The sequence below is a fragment of the Coregonus lavaretus genome, assembly GCF_964263955.1.
Source record: "Coregonus lavaretus genome assembly, chromosome: 7".
NCBI lineage: Eukaryota > Metazoa > Chordata > Actinopteri > Salmoniformes > Salmonidae > Coregonus > Coregonus lavaretus.
The window spans coordinates 57366988-57384158 of NC_139994.1; the positions used below are offsets into that span (position 1 = coordinate 57366988).

The window sequence follows — 17171 nt, forward strand, 5'->3', positions numbered from 1 at the left end:
GGCTTTGTCATGCCCTCTTCACGACTGTCTTGGTGTGCTTGGACCATGATAGTTAGTTGGTGATGTGGACACCAAGGAACTTGAAGCTCTCAACCTGTTCCACTACAGCCCCGTCGATGAGAATGGGGGCGTGCTCAGTCCTCTTTTTTTCCCCCTTTAGTCCACAATCATCTCCTTTGTCTTGGTCACGTTGAGGGAGAGGTTGTTATCCTGGCACCACACGGCCAGGTCTCTGACCTCCTCCCTATAGGCTGTCTCATTGTTGTCAGTGATCAGGCCTACCACTGTTGTGTCGTCGGCAAACTTAATGATGGTGTTGGAGTCATGCCTGGCCATGCAGTCATGGGTGAACAGAGAGTACAGGAGGGGACTGAGCACGCACCCCTGAGGGGCCCCTGTGTTGAGGATCAGTGTGGCAGATGTGTGGTTACCTACCCTTACCACCTGGGGGCGGCCCGTCAGGAAGTCCAGGATCCAGTTGCAGAGGGAGGTGTTTAGTCCCAGGATCCTTAGCTTAGTGATGAGCTTTGAGGGCACTATGGTGTTGAATGCTGAGCTGTAGTCAATGAATAGCATTCTCACGTAGGTGTTCCTCTTGTCCAGGTGGGAAAGGGCAGTGTGGAGTGCAATAGAGATTGCATCATCTGTTGATCTGTTGGGGCGGTATGCAAATTGGAGTGGGTCTAGGGTTTCTGGGATAATGGTGTTGGGTCAGAAGTGGGTCAGAAGTTTACAATACACTAAGTTGACTGTGCCTTTAAACAGCTTGGAAAATTCCAGAAAATGATGTCATGCTTCTGATAGGCTAATTGACATAATTTAGTCAATTGCTCCGTGTAGCTTAGTTGGTAGAGCATGGCGCTTGCAACGCCAGGGTTGTGGGTTTGTTTCCCACGGGGGGGATATGTATGCACTCACTAACTGTAAGTAGCTCTCGATAAGAGCGTCTGCTAAATTACTAAAATGTAAATGTAAATTTGGAGGTGTACCTGTGGATGTATTTGAAGGCCTACCTTCAAACTCAGTGCCTCTTTGCTTGACATCATGGGAAAATCAAAAGAAATCAGCCAAGACCTCAGAAAAAGACCTCCACAAGTCTGGTTCATCCTTGGGAGCAATTTCCAAACGCCTGAAGGTACCACGTTCATCTGTACAAACAATAGTACGCAAGTATAAACACCGTGAGACCACACAGTCGTCATACCGCTCAGGAAGGAGACGCGTTCTGTCTCCTAGAGATGAACGTACTTTGGTATGAAAAGTGCAAATCAATCCCAGAACAACAGCAAAGGACCTTGTGAAGATGCTGGAGGAAACGGGTACAAAAGTATCTATATTCACAGTAAAACAAGTCCTATATCGACATAACCTGAAAGGCCGCTCAGCAAGGAAGAAGCCACTGCTCCAAAACCGCCATAAAAAAGCCAGACTACGGTTTGCAACTGCACATGGGGACAAAGATCGTACTTTTTGGAGAAATGTCCTCTGGTCTGATGAAACAAAAATAGAACTGTTTGGCCATAATGACCATTGTTATGTTTGGAGGAAAAAGGGGGATGCTTGCAAGCCGAAGAACACCATCCCAACCGGGAAGCACGGGGGTGGCAGCATCATGCTGTGGGGGTGCTTTGCTGCAGGAGGGACTGCTGCACTTCACAAAATAGATGGCATCATGAGGAAGGAAAATTAGTGGATATATTGAAGCAACATCTCAAGACATCAGTCAGGAAGTTAAAGCTTGGTCGCAAATGGGTCTTCCAAATGGACAATGACCCCAAGCATACTTCCAAAGTTGTGGCAAAATGGCTTAAGGACAACAAAGTCAAGGTATTGGAGTGGCCATCACAAAGCCCTGACCTCAATCCTATAGAACATTTGTGGGCAGAACTGAAAAGGCGTGTGCGAGCAAGGAGGCCTACAAACCTGACTCAGTTACACCAGCTCTGTCAGGACGAATGGGCCAAAATTCACCCAACTTATTGTGGGAAGCTTGTGGAAGGCTACCCGAAACGTTTGGCCCAAGTTAAACAATTGAAAGGCAATGCTACCAAATACTAATTGAGTGTATGTAAACTTCTGACCCACTGGGAATGTGATGAAATCAATAAAAGCTTAAATAAATCATTCTCTCTACTATTATTCTGACATTTCACATTCTTAAAATAAAGTGGTGATCCTAACTGACCTAAGACAGGGAGTTTTTTACAAGGATTAAATGTCAGGAATTGTGAAACTGAGTTTAAATGTATTTGGCTAAGGTGTATGTAAACTTCCGACTTCAACTGTACATCCTAAAAAAGATGAGGCTGTCGGCACACTGGGATTTTGTGTCCGAGAATTGCAGCCAATGCTTTTTCAATGCGAGTCATTAATTGCCGTATGAATGCCAACGCTGAATGATTGTCCGACCCCAAAAAACCCCACAAATGGTCAGAAAATAGTTGACTTGAGTACTGTTGACGGACAGAAACGGACAATGATGTACGTCATATACGAGTGGGGTGTGTCTAGTCTAAAGGAACAAACGAGTGGGGTGTGTCTGTGGGAGAGATAGCATTTGTGTGTGTATCACAAGTTGTTGATAGCATTACCAGGCGGTGGTCTTTCTCGCCATAGGATTAACTATGTCATTTCTAATTTTGTATAACTGTCTCTCACTCACTCACTCACTCAGATGTGATCAAGCTGCAGTTGGTGGAGGCGGGCCTTGTGGAGTGTCTGTTCGACGTGGTGGCTCACACCGTGGACGGGGAGAGGGAGGAGGATGTGGCCCAGCTCAAGACTGCTTCCGATCTGATGGTGCTGCTGCTGCTGGGAGGTACTACACACACACATCACGGTTTTCGTTAGCCGGCAATTGCAGTCTTTTGGCCAAAAAATTATATGAGAAGACAGTAAATACAAATTACCGGGAGAAGAAAAACCGGGAGGTTCTAAAACAAACGGACAACTAGGAAAAGCTCAAACCAAGTTTATTCACCCACTGGATCAAACAGCTGAAAAGACAAAGACATATTTACACCAGCTCTGGTATTTAAACCTTCCTCCTATGCTGAGTCTCCTCTTTACACATCTGGACAGCCAATAATACATCTATGTTGCTAGACATGACTTTAGTGATGCCTGTTCTTTCTCACTTAATCTGACATGACCTCGTCCCAAATTCCTCACGGCTGTCCTGTTGACTGGAACCAGACTGTGGTATCCATAGGATACCTGATGTCTAACAATAACATGTTCTGACACAATGTAAACGTTCTGCATTCCCCTCTCTCCCTCAGTAACATAAGGATATTTCAAGTGTAGAAGTCAGAACCCATCAATAGGGTCATTTGCATAATTTAGTGGAATTAAATTGGCCTGTGTGTGTTTTCGTTAGTCATCGTGTATCTTAGTTATACAACACACCTATCAAACGCTCACAGCATACAGAGCCTATTTTGAGCGGGATTTCTCCTGCAGCTCCTCAGCTGGTTTCTGCTGGAGTAAAACATGCTTTTGTAAGCATACACCAAGTTCCTATTCATCCTTCATTGACCCCAACATATACATTCCTTATACATGTAAAGTCATCTATAAGTTATAGTATGGTAACATTAAGTATATTTCAGGATAGAATCCAACACCATTCAAGTGCAGGCAACAGGATATCGTCGCGTCACCAACCACTTTACAATGTGAGCTGGAGGCAGTATGCATTTTGAAAACATACTATGAGGCATGTCTCCATGGTAGGATTTTGCCTATAGGCTCCTTTGAAGCAAGGTAAGACATGCCTCATAATCTGAAATAAAACATTAAGGTTTCAAACAGTTAAGTATGTTTTAAAAATGCTTCAAAGACTTCATAGGCAGCGCGTGAGTTTCAAGTTTGGGGAAGCTTACAATTGATCCTACCATTTCTACCAGTTATGATTTTAATATGCACATTTTCGTGGAACAGTTTCATTTCAATAATAACTTTATGGTATCTCAAAATCATTGCGTGGTTAATCATAAAAATCAGAATTTAAAATTGATAAAAATCGAAAAGTTAAGTCAACTAATGCATGATTGCCAGCTTCTGGGGTGACTCTCCTATATCTTCGCCACACACCCCTTCCCCTTGTCTCAACATTTGAAATTATACTCGACACATTATCTTCACATATTTTATATGCTTTTCACTGACAGCCGCAACTCAAAAATCAGCTAGGCCTATTGCCACACGCGCTGCACAAATTCCAGTCTTTCCAAATAGGAATAGACCTACGAACTTGTGATTTGAAACAATCCGCAGCTATTTTTGTTAAAGAAGCTAATGATCCTCGATTCCTCTGTGGCTAAGTCGTGCTTTCTGGTGAAGAATTTTGAATGATTTTATTTATTTCTGTATAGACAGGAGTAATTATATAATTTTGGCAGATGTATTTCTATTTACTGCCCTATTGGACCCACAGCTATGTCATTTCTCTCCTGGTTCAATTGGTTTTCATATCAACTTTCTTTCGTGGTCCAGAAGCCAAAGGCACAATTCTAGTCATATTTGCAACCCCATCCTAGTTGTTGCATCTTTAGATTCCCCCTCTAAGTTTCTAACAACGATTTTTCCGTTTTTCAAGCATGTACTTCATCAGGCCAAATGACAGAGAGGGAGAAATAGAGTGAGAGAGTGACTAAGAAAAGTGTAGGAAGAAAGAGCAGGTTGGAGAAGAAAGGAAGAGATTAGGGAATGAAAAGACAGGTGTGGGACGATGAAGTCTTCAGATGGATTCAGCCTCACTTTGAGCGGAATGATGGAGAATACATTTTTCATCCATTTGAGAATATTTTATGACAACCGAATGTAACTGAGAATGTTTCATTTGTTCTGAACAGAACTACTCTTTATTTTTTTTGGTTTCGTTCCACTGTTCCGACCAACAAAGTACTGGTTTATTTTGTGCCTTTCTGTTCCTTTCATAACCTTTTAATTTTTTTAATTTGGCTCATTAAATTACTTCACCACTCAGTGCGGATAGAGCAGCTTGCTATGGGCAAGCTAGTTGTTATATGCGTGATGGACAGACAAGTGTAGGGCGCGAGATGCGACTGAAGATGTGCGGGTGGGGGAGATGGTAGAGGACAATGCTTGGCTAGGTCTCGTCTCTGAGGGATGATCCTCAGAGCCAGATTCTGATGACAGGTTGCCGTATCCTGGGTTGCTGGCATGCTGGGACTGATTTTTAAAAATGCTCATACTTTTAAAATAATGTTTCTGTTCCGGAACAGTATAGATCATTTTCGTTCCCGTTTCTGTTCCTCAAAACATAGCATTCTACTAGCCTTCCAATCTTCTCTTACCACTTCCAGTTATACTGAAGCCAAGAAGTAGGACATTTATCCTGTAACATTTTCTGCCAGAAACATGCATGCTTATTTGTGTGAGTGACATTTGTGTGTGTGGTCTGTGTTTTTTTGTTTAGTAAATAACTGCTGTGACATTTTATTTATGGCCTCTCTCCCCTCTGATGCAGTAGGCAGGTGTTTGTGTTGACACATCTCTCTCTCCTCAGATGAGTCCATGCAGAAGCTGTTTGAAGCGGGCAAGGGCAGCGTGTTTCAGAGGGTCCTGTCCTGGGTACCATCCCACAACCACCAGCTGCAGTTGGCAGGGGCACTGGCCATCGCCAACTTTGCCCGCAACGGTGAGGAGATTACTGCACATATTGCCCAAAGTAACAGTAACAGGATCCAGGCTCTGTTGTAGCCGGCCGCGACCTGGAGACCCATGGGGCGGCGCACAATTGGCCCAGTGTCATCCAGGGTAGGGGAGGGAATGGCCGGCAGGGATGTAGCTCAGTTGGTAGAGCATGGCGTTTGCAACGCAAGGGTTGTGGGTTCGATTCCCACGGGGGGCCAGTATGAAAGAAATTATGTATGCACTCACTTAACTGTAAGTCGCTCTGGATAAGAGCGTCTGCTAAATGACTTAAATGTAAATGTAACAGCCCAGTGGGCAAACCTGATGGAAATTAAGTCATTGCAATGTTGAAAGGACATCGTTGCCATGTTGAAATGACGGCGTTACCAAGTTGAAATGTTGTTGAAATGACGTTGTTGCAATGTTGAAATGACGTTGTTGAAATGATGCCGTTGCAATGTTGAACTGACATAATTTCAACCAGTTTTGCCTGCTGGGATAGGGAACCAACAAAATAGGTTATTCAGGATAAAACTGCCTTGACCTGCCTTTATATTGACTGTAATCCCATCACTCAAACTGGAAACATGTCATGTAGAACAGATACACTTCTCTCTCTAGTAGTAAGCACCACAACACCAGTAGATCAGGGTCCGTGTTGCTCAGTTGGTAGGGCATGGCGCTTGCAACGCCAGGGTTGTGGGTTCTATTTCCACAGGGGACCAGTATGAAAATGCCTCTGTAGCTCAGCTGGTAGAGCACGGCGCTTGTAACGCCAAGGTAGTGGGTTCGATCCCCGGGACCACCCATACACAAAAAAATGTATGCACACATGACTGTAAGTCACTTTGGATAAAAGCGTCTGCTAAATGGCATATTATTATTATTATTATTACTGTAAATCGCTCTGGATAAGAGCGTCTGCTAAATGACTAAAATATAACACTCAGATTCTAGAAGTACAGTGCATTCGGAAAGTATTCAGACCCTTTGACATTTTCCACATTTTGGTATGTTACAGCCTTATTCAAAAATGTATTACATTGTTTTTTGTTTTTTTTCATCAATCTACACACAATACCCCATAATGAAAAGACAAAAACTGAAATATCTTATTACATAAGTATTCAGACCCTTTACTCAGTAATTTGTTGAAGCACCTTTGGCAGCGATTACAGCCTTGAGTCTTCTTGGGTATAACGCTACAAGCTTGGCACACCTGTATTTGGGGAGTTTCTCCCATTCTTCTCTGCAGATCCTCTCAAGCTCTGTCAGGTTGGATGGGGAGCGTCGCTGCACAGCTATTTTCAGGTCTCTCCAGAGATGTTCGATCGGGTTCAAGTCCGGGCTCTGGCTGGGCCACTCAAGGACATTCAGAGACTTGTCCCGAAGCCACTCCTGCGTTGTCTTGGCTGTGTGCTTAGGGTCGTTGTCCTGTTGGAAGGTGAACCTTCGCCCCAGTCTAAGGTCCTGAGCGCTCTGGAGCAGGTTTTCATCAAGGATCTCTCTGTACTATGTTCTGTTAATCTTTCCCTCGATCCTGACTAGTCTCCCAGTCCCTTCCGCTGAAAAACATCCACACAGCATCATGATGCAGCCACTACCATGCTTCACCGTAGGGGTGGTGCCATGTTTCCTCCAGACGTGACGCTTGGCATTCAGGCCAAATAGTTCAATCTTGGTTTCATCATACCAGAGAATCTTGTTTCTTATGGTCTGAGAGTCCTTTAGGTGCCTTTTGGCAAAATCCAATCGGGCTGTTGTGCCTTTTACTGAGGCTTCCCTCTGGCCACTCTACTATAAAGGCCTGATTGGTGGAGTGCTGCAGAGATGATTGTCCTTCTGGAAGGTTCTCCCATCTCTACAGAGGAACTCTGGAGCTCTGTCAGAGTGACCATCGGGTTCTTGGTCACCTCCCTGACCAAGGCCCTTCTCCCCCGATTGATCAGTTTGGCCGGACGGCCAGCTCTAAGAAGAGTCTTGGTGGTTCCAAACTTCTTCCATATCTGTGCCTCGACACAATCCTGTCTCGGAGCTCTACGGACAATTCCTTCGACCTCGTGGCCTGGTTTTTGCTCTGACATGCACTGTCAACTGTGGGCCCTTATATAGACAGTTGTGTGCCTTTCCAAATAATGTCCAATCAATTGAATTTAACACCGGTGGACTCAAATGAAGTTGTAGAAACATCTCAAGGATGATCAATGAAAACAAGATCCACCCAAGCTCAATTTTGAGTCTCATAACAAAGGGTCTGAAATACTTATGTAAATAAGGTAATAATGTTTTTATTTTTAATACATTTGAAGAAAAATCTAAACCTGTTTTCGCTTTGTCATTATGGGGTATTGTGTGTAGGTTGAGGATTTTTATTTATTTAATCAATTTTAGAATAAGGCTGTAATGTAACAATGTGGAAAAAGTGAAGGATTCGGAATACTTTCCGAAAACACTGTATATAATGTAGAACAGGGAATTGGCTTTTGCACGTCCCTCCATTTTCTTCCAGATGTTTTTCCCCCCCTAATGAAAACCCACTGCCTCAGAGTGTGTTGAATACTGGTCACAGGCCATTTAGTCATGGTATTCCATTACTCCGCTACACCACAGAGTTTCATAAAACATGTTTTCCTAATTTAAAGTCTATTGTGGTCCCCCACCCCCAGATGGTAACTGCATCCAGATGGTGGAATGCGGCATCGTTCAGAAGCTGCAGGAGTTGCTGGATCGCCATGTGGAGGAGGGTAATGTCACCGTGCAGCACGCCGCGCTCAGCGCCCTGCGCAACCTGGCCATCCCTGGTGAGACTCCCAAGGCACTCCATGCATGATTGAGTATACTGTCAATGTTCTACAGTGAGGGGAAAAAGTATTTGATCCCCTGCTGATTTTGTACGTTTGCCCACTGAAAAAGAAATGATCAGTCTATAATTTTAATGGTAGGTTTATTTGAACAGTGAGAGACAGAATAACAAAAAAAATCCAGAAAAACGCATGTCAAAAATGTTATTAATTGATTTGCATTCTAATGAGGGAAATAAGTATTTGACCCATCTGCAAAACATGACTTAGTACTTGGTGGCAACACCCTTGTTGGCAATCACAGAGGTCAGACGTTTCTTGTAGTTGGTCACTAGGTTTGCACACATCTCAGGAGGGATTTTGTCCCACTCCTCTTTGCAGATCTTCTCCAAGTCATTAAGGTTTCGAGGCTGACGTTTGGCAACTTGAACCTTCAGCTCCCTCCACAGATTTTCTATGGGATTAATGTCTGGAGACTGGCTAGGCCACTCCAGGACCTTAATGTGCTTCTTCTTGAGCCACTCCTTTGTTGCCTTGTCCGTGTGTTTTGGGTCATTGTCATGCTGGAATACCCATCCACGACCCATGTTCAATGCCCTGGCTGAGGGAAGGAGGTTCTAATGTTTCCACCTCCATGTTTGACGGTGGGGATGGTGTTCTTGGGGTCATAGGCAGCATTCCTCCTCCTCCAAACACGGCGAGTTGAGTTGATGCCAAAGAGCTCGATTTTGGTCTCATCTGACCACAACACTTTCACCCAGTTCTCCTCTGAATCATTCAGATGTTCATTGGCAAACTTCAGACGGGCATGTATATGTGCTTTCTTGAGCAGGGGGACCTTGCGGGCGCTGCAGGATTTCAGTCCTTCACGGCGTAGTGTGTTACCAATTGTTTTCTTGGTGACTATGGTCCCAGCTGCCTTGAGATCATTGACAAGATCCTCCCGTGTAGTTCTGGGCTGATTCCTCACCGTTCTCATGATAATTGCAACTCCACAAGGTGAGATCTTGCATGGAGCCCCAGGCCGAGGGAGATTGACAGTTCTTTTGTGTTTCTTCCATTTGCGAATAATCGCACCAACTGTTGTCACCTTCTCACCAAGCTGCTTGGCGATGGTCTTGTAGCCCATTCCAGCCTTGTGTAGGTCTACAATCTTGTCCCTGACATCCTTGGAGAGCTCTTTGGTTTTGGCCATGGTGGAGAGTTTGGAATCTGATTGATTGATTGCTTCTGTGGACAGGTGTCTTTTATACAGGTAACAAGCTGAGATTAGAAGCACTCCCTTTAAGAATGTGCTCCTAATCTCAGCTCGTTACCTGTATAAAAGACACCTGGGAGCCAGAAATCTTTCTGATTGAGAGGGGGTCAAATACTTATTTCCCTCATTAAAATGCAAATCAATTTATAACATTTTTGACATGCGCTTTTCTGGATTTTAAAATTATAGACTGATCATTTCTTTGTCAGTGGGCAAACGTACAAAATCAGCAGGGGATCAAATACTTTCTTCCCTCACTGTATATGACTCATAGGTTCAAGGCAAGTCTTTAACATTCATTTCCTGTCAGAAGTGCATCCCCTGCATGTTTTTGTAATCTGTGGGTGGGGGCAGGTCTTGGCAAATGCAACTACAAACAAGTACAGGAAAGCACTTTTGACTAGAAGTTAAGTTCCTTCTTTGAGCCTTAGGTTAATATTGGTTGAATACAATAGTTACTAAGTTAGTATATTGTTTATTTATGGTGTCAGCTAAGAGCTTAATTGAAGTGTAGAAACAAAGCAGATTATACATCTCTGAGGAGGGAGAACAGTTTGAATGGATTTCTTTATTTGACATGTTTAATCTTTTATTTATCATCTTTCCCTTAGTGGTGAACAAGGCTAAAATGCTGTCAGCTGGTGTGTCAGATACAGTGTTGAAGTTCCTCCCGTCAGAGATGCCTCCTGTCCAGTTCAAACTGCTGGGGACATTACGCATGCTCATCGACACACAAGGTAGAACATCTTTATAACACCTACAGTTGAAGTCGGGAAGTTTACATACACCTTAGCCAAATACATTTCAACTCAGTTTTTCACAATTCCTGACATTTTAATCCTAGTACAAATTCCCTGTCTTAGGTCAGTTAAGATCACCACTTTATTTTAAGAATGTGAAATGTCAGAATAATAGTAGAGAGAATTTTTTATTTCAGTTTTTATTTCTTTCATCACATTCCCACTGGGTCAGAAGTTTACATACACTCAATTAGTATCTGATAGCATTGCCTTTAAATTGTTTATCTTGGGTCAAACGTTTCGGGTAGCCTTCCACAAGCTTCCCACAATAAGTTGGATGAATTTTTCAGTGTAAACTTCCGACTTCAACTGTATATAGCACATTTAATACACTGTAAAATAACTTCCTAATGATGCCCTAACCATCGGTCTGTGCCGCATGCTCTATTTAAATGGTCCAGAATCAGTCACAGGTGTGAATGTTTCAACCCATAAATTCTGCAGAAAGATATAAAGGAACATTTTCCGAAATAGAGGCTAGAAGGCTTTCCTACTGATGCTCTAAACTTGAATTGTTCCGTACCTGACTCTTTGTCCTGAAATTGATCAGTATCAACTGCAGGTGCAAATTTTTTTTTTTAATTATTCAGCATAGTTAGATAGGATTTTTAAATATTTTTTGACAGTCTTGTTCCATCGCTGCAACTACGAACTCGGGAGAGGCGACGGTCGAGAGCCATGCGTCCTCCGAAACACGACCCTGCCAAGCCGCACTGCTTCTTGAAACACTGCTCGCTTAACCAGGAAGCCAGCCGCACCAATGTGTCGGCGGAAACACCGTACAACTGGCGACCGTATCAGCCCGCCACAGCAGTCGCTAGAGCGTGATGGGACAAGGACATCCCGGCCGGCCAAACCCTCCCCTAACCCGGACGACGTTGGGCTAATTGTGCGTCGCCTCATCGGTCTCCCGGTCGCGGCTGGCTACGACACAGACCAGGATCGAACCCGGATCTGTAGTGACGACTCAAGCACTGCGATTCTGTGCCTTAGACCGCTGCGCCACTCGGGAGGCCATAGATAGGAAAGTTAGATAGGAATGTACAGTCCACAAAAGAGGCTATGAATGCAATATGTTTTCTGCCAAACGTTGTTGAATCTTCATCAAATAGTGGTTTGGTTGGGGAGGACCGGACAAGGCCAAGTGCAGTCCAGTTGGATCCAAAGTGACATGGAGATCGATGGCATCCATCTTTGATTGAGTCGCTATGGACCGGAGTGTCACAGTGAGATGTTGACAGGGTGTTAAAATAGCAGGCAACTCAACATGATAGGACATTATGACAAATACGAGAAAGTACTCATTGTTACCAAGAATTGAACCATTTAAATAAAAATTCAATTTTGGGGGGAATCATTTCAAGAACCCAGTCATTTCAGTGTATATACCAGAGAGCTACCAATTGTAAATAGGGCTGTAAAATAAAGCGTTACCTGTTGTTTTTTCCCCAGCGGATGCGGCAGTCCAGCTGGGGACCAATGCCAAGCTGGTGGCGTGTCTGGTAGAGTGGTGTGAGGCCAAGGACCATGCAGGAGTCGTGGGAGAGTCCAACAGACTGCTCTCAGCTCTCATCCGCCACAGCAAATCAAAGGTTAGGGCCAGCTACAATGGAAACACACACTGTGACTGGCTGGCTGGCAGGATGTCTGACTGCGACCACAGAATACATCCTGACTCATACCTGAACTGTTCTCTCTCTCTCACACACACACTGAATTGATATGTTGTCTTTAGGTTTCATTATTCATCAAGGGGTACAACGGAATGTGAATCATGGTCTAACGATCTTCCTTGTTGGTTCATTCCTAGAGCTAGTGTTGGGAGTTCTGCTACATTTCCCATCTGGTCTCATCTCAGGGAAGAATGACTCCGGTGCAACTTGGACTGGTTTTCTCCTTCTAATCTGTATATTTGTGACCTCCAGGCTCTAAAAGTGTCCGTCCTATTTGCAGACCACTAGATTGAATAGAACCCCTGTGGCAGCACTAGAGATGTCCTTCCTACGCACGGTACAATAGTCATGTATCATTTAGAGCAGGGGTGGACTGGCCTAGTGGCCTCTCCTGGAAAGTCACTGGGTGTGCAGGTTTTTGCTCCCACCCTGCTCGAACTAACACACCTGATTTCAGCTAATCAGTCCTGATGAGTAGCGATTTAGAATTGTGCCCCATTGAAATGTCTTGTTTGTTCATTTGTTTGTTTGTTTTGTGGTTTTAGGACGTCGTAAAAACAGTCATCCAGGGGGCAGGCGTGAAGCACTTAGTAGTCATGGCGACGAGCGAACACATGATCATGCAGAACGAGGCGCTGGTGGCTCTGGGCCTCATCGCCGGGTTGGACCTGGGTAAGGGTCAGGGGTCACCGTCAGGTTCATGATGTCACAGTGCAGCCTAATTCTAACTACTGTGTTAGCCACATGGTTTTGTAAGGGCCAGATTGGTAGCACTTCCTTTGACAGAGCCTGGGTCGTGTTCAGTAGGGCATACTGTAGTAAAATGTTTAGAAATTGAAAAAAAAACTGTTTCTATTTCCATGCTTACTGAACATGACCCGACGTATTGCATGGCTATAATCAACTGAAAGTAGTTTCATGCACAGGGCGAGTTAGAACCATACAATGGAAAGCAATTTGGACCTAGTGAGACGCACTGTATAAATGGAATTCACTGTTGAAGCATTTGTAACGGGGTGCTCAATACACCCTTTCTCAGAAGCAAAGCATTGACTCTGGTGGGGCATTGAAATGCATTAAAACAATTGGACAAATGAGTCTGTCACTTACAGTAAGTGTGTTTTTCATGGTTTCAGTGGGGGCTGAGAAGGACTTTGTCGGGGCTGGCCTGGTGCAGGTGCTCCACAAGCTGCTCTCAGACGAGAGGACCGCCCCGGAGATCAAATACAACTCCATGATCATCATCTGTGCGGTCATGGGCTCAGGTAAAAGGGGCGGACACTTTGAAGACATAAGACACAGCTTCTGCTCCAATATCCAAACTAAGGCATAGCACAGAGTGGGATACTAGTATGGACATTGGGATGTAGCTGAATGTTCTGGTTGAAAGATTTCTGAATGAGACCTGCTGTTCTCTTTCCCTCCTCCAGAGCCACTCCATAAAGAAGTACAGGGCCTGGCCTTCATCGACGTGGTTTCCAAGCTACGGTCGCACGAGAACAAAACGGTGTCCCACCAGGCGTCGCTCACAGAGCAGAGGCTAACGGCACAAAGCTAAAGGACTCTAACTCCCACAATCCCCCACTCCCCCCAATGCCTGCCCCCCTTCTCTCTCTCTCTCTCCAGAACCTCCCTATGTGTGTCCCATCGTCACGTGCCAAGGTATCCTGTCCCTTTCCCCTGTCAACAGCCAGCTGCTCCAGCTAAAACGTACCCCCCCCCCCCCCCCCCTGCGTTACAGCCTGCCTTTAGCCTGCCGCCGCTCACGCATGCATATTCCATAATAAAGACAAGACAGCCTTTTCTTTCTGCAATAGATAAACATACAAAGAGAGAACACTTTTTATGATGACCATCGCTGTGATACCCGTTCAATTCAATAACTCACCATAAAAGTTACAAAAACAATACAAAATAACAAACAACGGGCGTTTAGGGTGGTCTGAACTAAGCAGCCATGCATCCATCCTGTGTCTCATGTTAGCTTGAGTGCCAGCCGAGTTGAAGACGACATGCATGTTTTAGTCCAGTTGGTGTATCCATGTTCATTTTGACCCTCTCACGTACCCAAAACCACAGCCCTGGGCAGATCTTCCAGAGCTGAGTAGAGTTCAGTCATGTTTGTACTTAAACTGGCATTTGAAAGGAGTTTGCTTGATAATCCCAACCAATCGCTCTCTCTTCCCTTAACTTTCATACAAACCTGACTAAACTCAACTCACTGTCTCAAACAACCTACCTTACTGTCCCCAACAACCTTAGTGTTATATCAGGGGTATGTTCAGAATGGTGAAATGTTACAGAATGTTCAGATGTAAATATATTATGTAGAACAGATGTGACCTTCTGTCGAGTAGAATAGGGGATCGTGTTAACTAAATGTGTTACATTTCTATCTGCAATGTTGTAAACGTTTAACCCCAACTGAACATACCCCAGGCTAGGGCTCCACTAGCACATACAAGTTCTCACCTGACATTGAGGAATCCTGCGTAGGTTAGAAGTTAGAACCCCCAGATGAACATGGTCACGCCCTTCCTGGTCTCTGTGCGAGTGTACAGTGAAGCAGTCAGCCATACCAGGTGTGTAGTATATGCATGTGTGGATTTTTGCCTTTATGATGAGCTGGGTGTGCCAGGGAAGACCAATGGGGGGTGTTCCAGGTCATCTTTTTTTGCAGTAGAGCTGCACATTTCAGAAGATTTCTGTATCATATTAATGTGGTTCCTAAGTTATTTAACACTTCTCCAGGTGTTGAGATCTGATAATCTATGTAATGCGACTGCAAAAGAGATGACCTGGAACGTCGTTTCACATAGTCACTATGGTCTCCCTGACAGCTACACTGAACCTCCCCATAATCCTGTCAGAATGGGCCAGTCCGGACAGCCAGAGAAGATCCCCGTCTACGTGTGGTACTGCTCTATGGTTTCTCCCAGCCAGCGCTTTGTTTGCATGTGTGATTGTTTCTCTCCCACTCCAAGTATCGAAAACATGCCCATTCCAGCATGTTGGATACTGCGTTAGGCACCGTCTGGTGACATAGGCGTTTTTTAAAATATAAATTATTTGTTTACTATCGTCTTGTTCGATTTTTTTTTTTTTTTTTTGTCAGGTATGAATGGTAATTTCAGATTTGTAACCTTACAAAGACACAATCCAATCAAGATGTAACTACAAACTAACTGCATTACGATATTATAAACATACATGTTTGTTGTAAATGTCATTGAGTTGTACATTTGGAAGATTAACTCAAACAGATCATTAAAGATGATTGCTGGCTATAGTGTATTCTCTGTTTTTCCTAGAGTTTGTACTGCATATTATGGAACGCCGTTTTTGTCTTTGCGTGTCAAAAAAGATACACGTCAAATAACACTATTTGACGCTATTGTAAACACATCGTTGGTGGCCGGTGTGTGCTTGTTTGCAGACTTTTTTTTGTACAGCTTTGACAGTGCTACTGATCCTAGTGGTGGCGCTTGGCTTGCACATGCAAAATCAGCACACACAACATCTATAATAAAATTGTATTATTTGACGTGTCAAATTAAAAGTCTGCAAACAAGCACACCGGCCACCAACGATGTGTTTACAATAGCGCGTTGGTAACGACCGAATGGGAACGTGTTTGTGAGCATTTGAAATAAGATCCGGAACAAACGAGCAGGATCAAAAATGTTTGCAAATATCTTTGATACATAAATTATCAGCAATTTCTGGGGTAGCTAGCTATCGTTAACTTAATCTGGCTGGTGTGCCAACTCCTCAGTAAGGAGAGTAGCTATTGGCTGTCCTAAAAGTCGCTAAATGACGTCATCACCTTATTAGCATAATTGGCCATGTGCATTTAATTGTGATGGACCCTGTAGGAGAGACAAAAAGTGAGTAAAAAACACCCTAAATATGTTTAGAAATACAAATGAACTTTCTTCTGTCGATTCTTGTTTTTATGTCACAATGCCAACCCTACTCCTTTATCCGGGCTTGGGACCGGCAAAAGTGACCCAAAAGAGACACTGGCGGAGTTACTTATTTATTGATTTTTTTGCATGCTTCCCGCATGCGCGATTCATTTGCAGTCTGGATGCGGAGGGGTGAACATCTCCTGCTCTGACTGCAGCTGGGAGGGTCTGCAGCATGCCTAAGGCACGTTCACGCAGATGAGCAGGGACCCTGGGCATCTTTCTTTTGGTGTTTTTCAGAGTCCGTAGAAAGGCCTCTTTAGTGTCCTAAGTTTTCATAACTGTGACCTTAATTGCCTACCGTCTGTAAGCTGTTAGTGTCTTAACGACCGTTCCACAGGTTCATGTTCATTAATTGTTTGTGGTTCATTGAACAAGCATTTGAAACAGTGTTTAAACCCTTTACAATGAATCTGTGAAGTTATTTGGATTTTTACTAATTATCTTTGAAAGACAGGGTCCTGAAAAAGGGGCGTTTCTTTTTTTACTGAGTTTAGTAAGAAGAGGGTGTCTTTCATATTATTGATAAGCAGCTCTAATCATGTTTCATTCATTGTGTCAAACAGGGTTTCCTGAGTGCATTGGCAAGGGCTATGGTGTCACCTAGGCCGCATTCCATTCCATATGGTTGTCCCCTCCCATCTATCTTTGTTCACTCCCCATCATGGATCTGAGACAATTATGTTAGGGGTAAGCAGAAGCCCCATCAGGCTTTGAGGCGCTCCGATAGGCCTGGCAAACAAACTGTAAGTAGTTTTGACAGTGGTGATAATGTCCATTGATCAGATGAACACCTTTGTCACCGTTTCTGATTAGAAATAGTTCCATCTGAGGGACTGGCAAAAGCACCATTGACCAAAACATGAATGCGTAATGGAGTCTGACATAGAAAGAGGATGCCAAATCACTTTCTGTCTTGTCCCTTCTTTATTAGCAATTATTAATAATTAGCACTAACAATGTCAACAAAAATAAAGACCTGGGTCAAATACATTGATACTTGAAGTGTG

General features: G+C 43.9%; 1 protein-coding gene across 1 annotated transcript in view; it reads left to right on the forward strand.

Annotated features, from left to right (window-relative positions):
• Window positions 1-15482, forward strand: part of LOC311132000 (rap1 GTPase-GDP dissociation stimulator 1-like) — a 59590-nt gene extending 44108 nt beyond the window's left edge. The window contains exons 8-15 of the mRNA XM_084165163.1: window positions 2675-2818; window positions 5534-5665; window positions 8328-8462; window positions 10332-10457; window positions 11973-12112; window positions 12739-12865; window positions 13330-13458; window positions 13624-15482. Coding sequence (XP_084021289.1) covers window positions 2675-2818; window positions 5534-5665; window positions 8328-8462; window positions 10332-10457; window positions 11973-12112; window positions 12739-12865; window positions 13330-13458; window positions 13624-13751 — 1061 coding nt within the window. The 3' untranslated portion in view covers window positions 13752-15482. The remainder of the gene's footprint in view (window positions 1-2674; window positions 2819-5533; window positions 5666-8327; window positions 8463-10331; window positions 10458-11972; window positions 12113-12738; window positions 12866-13329; window positions 13459-13623) is intronic.
• Window positions 15483-17171: the final 1689 nt, after the last annotated feature.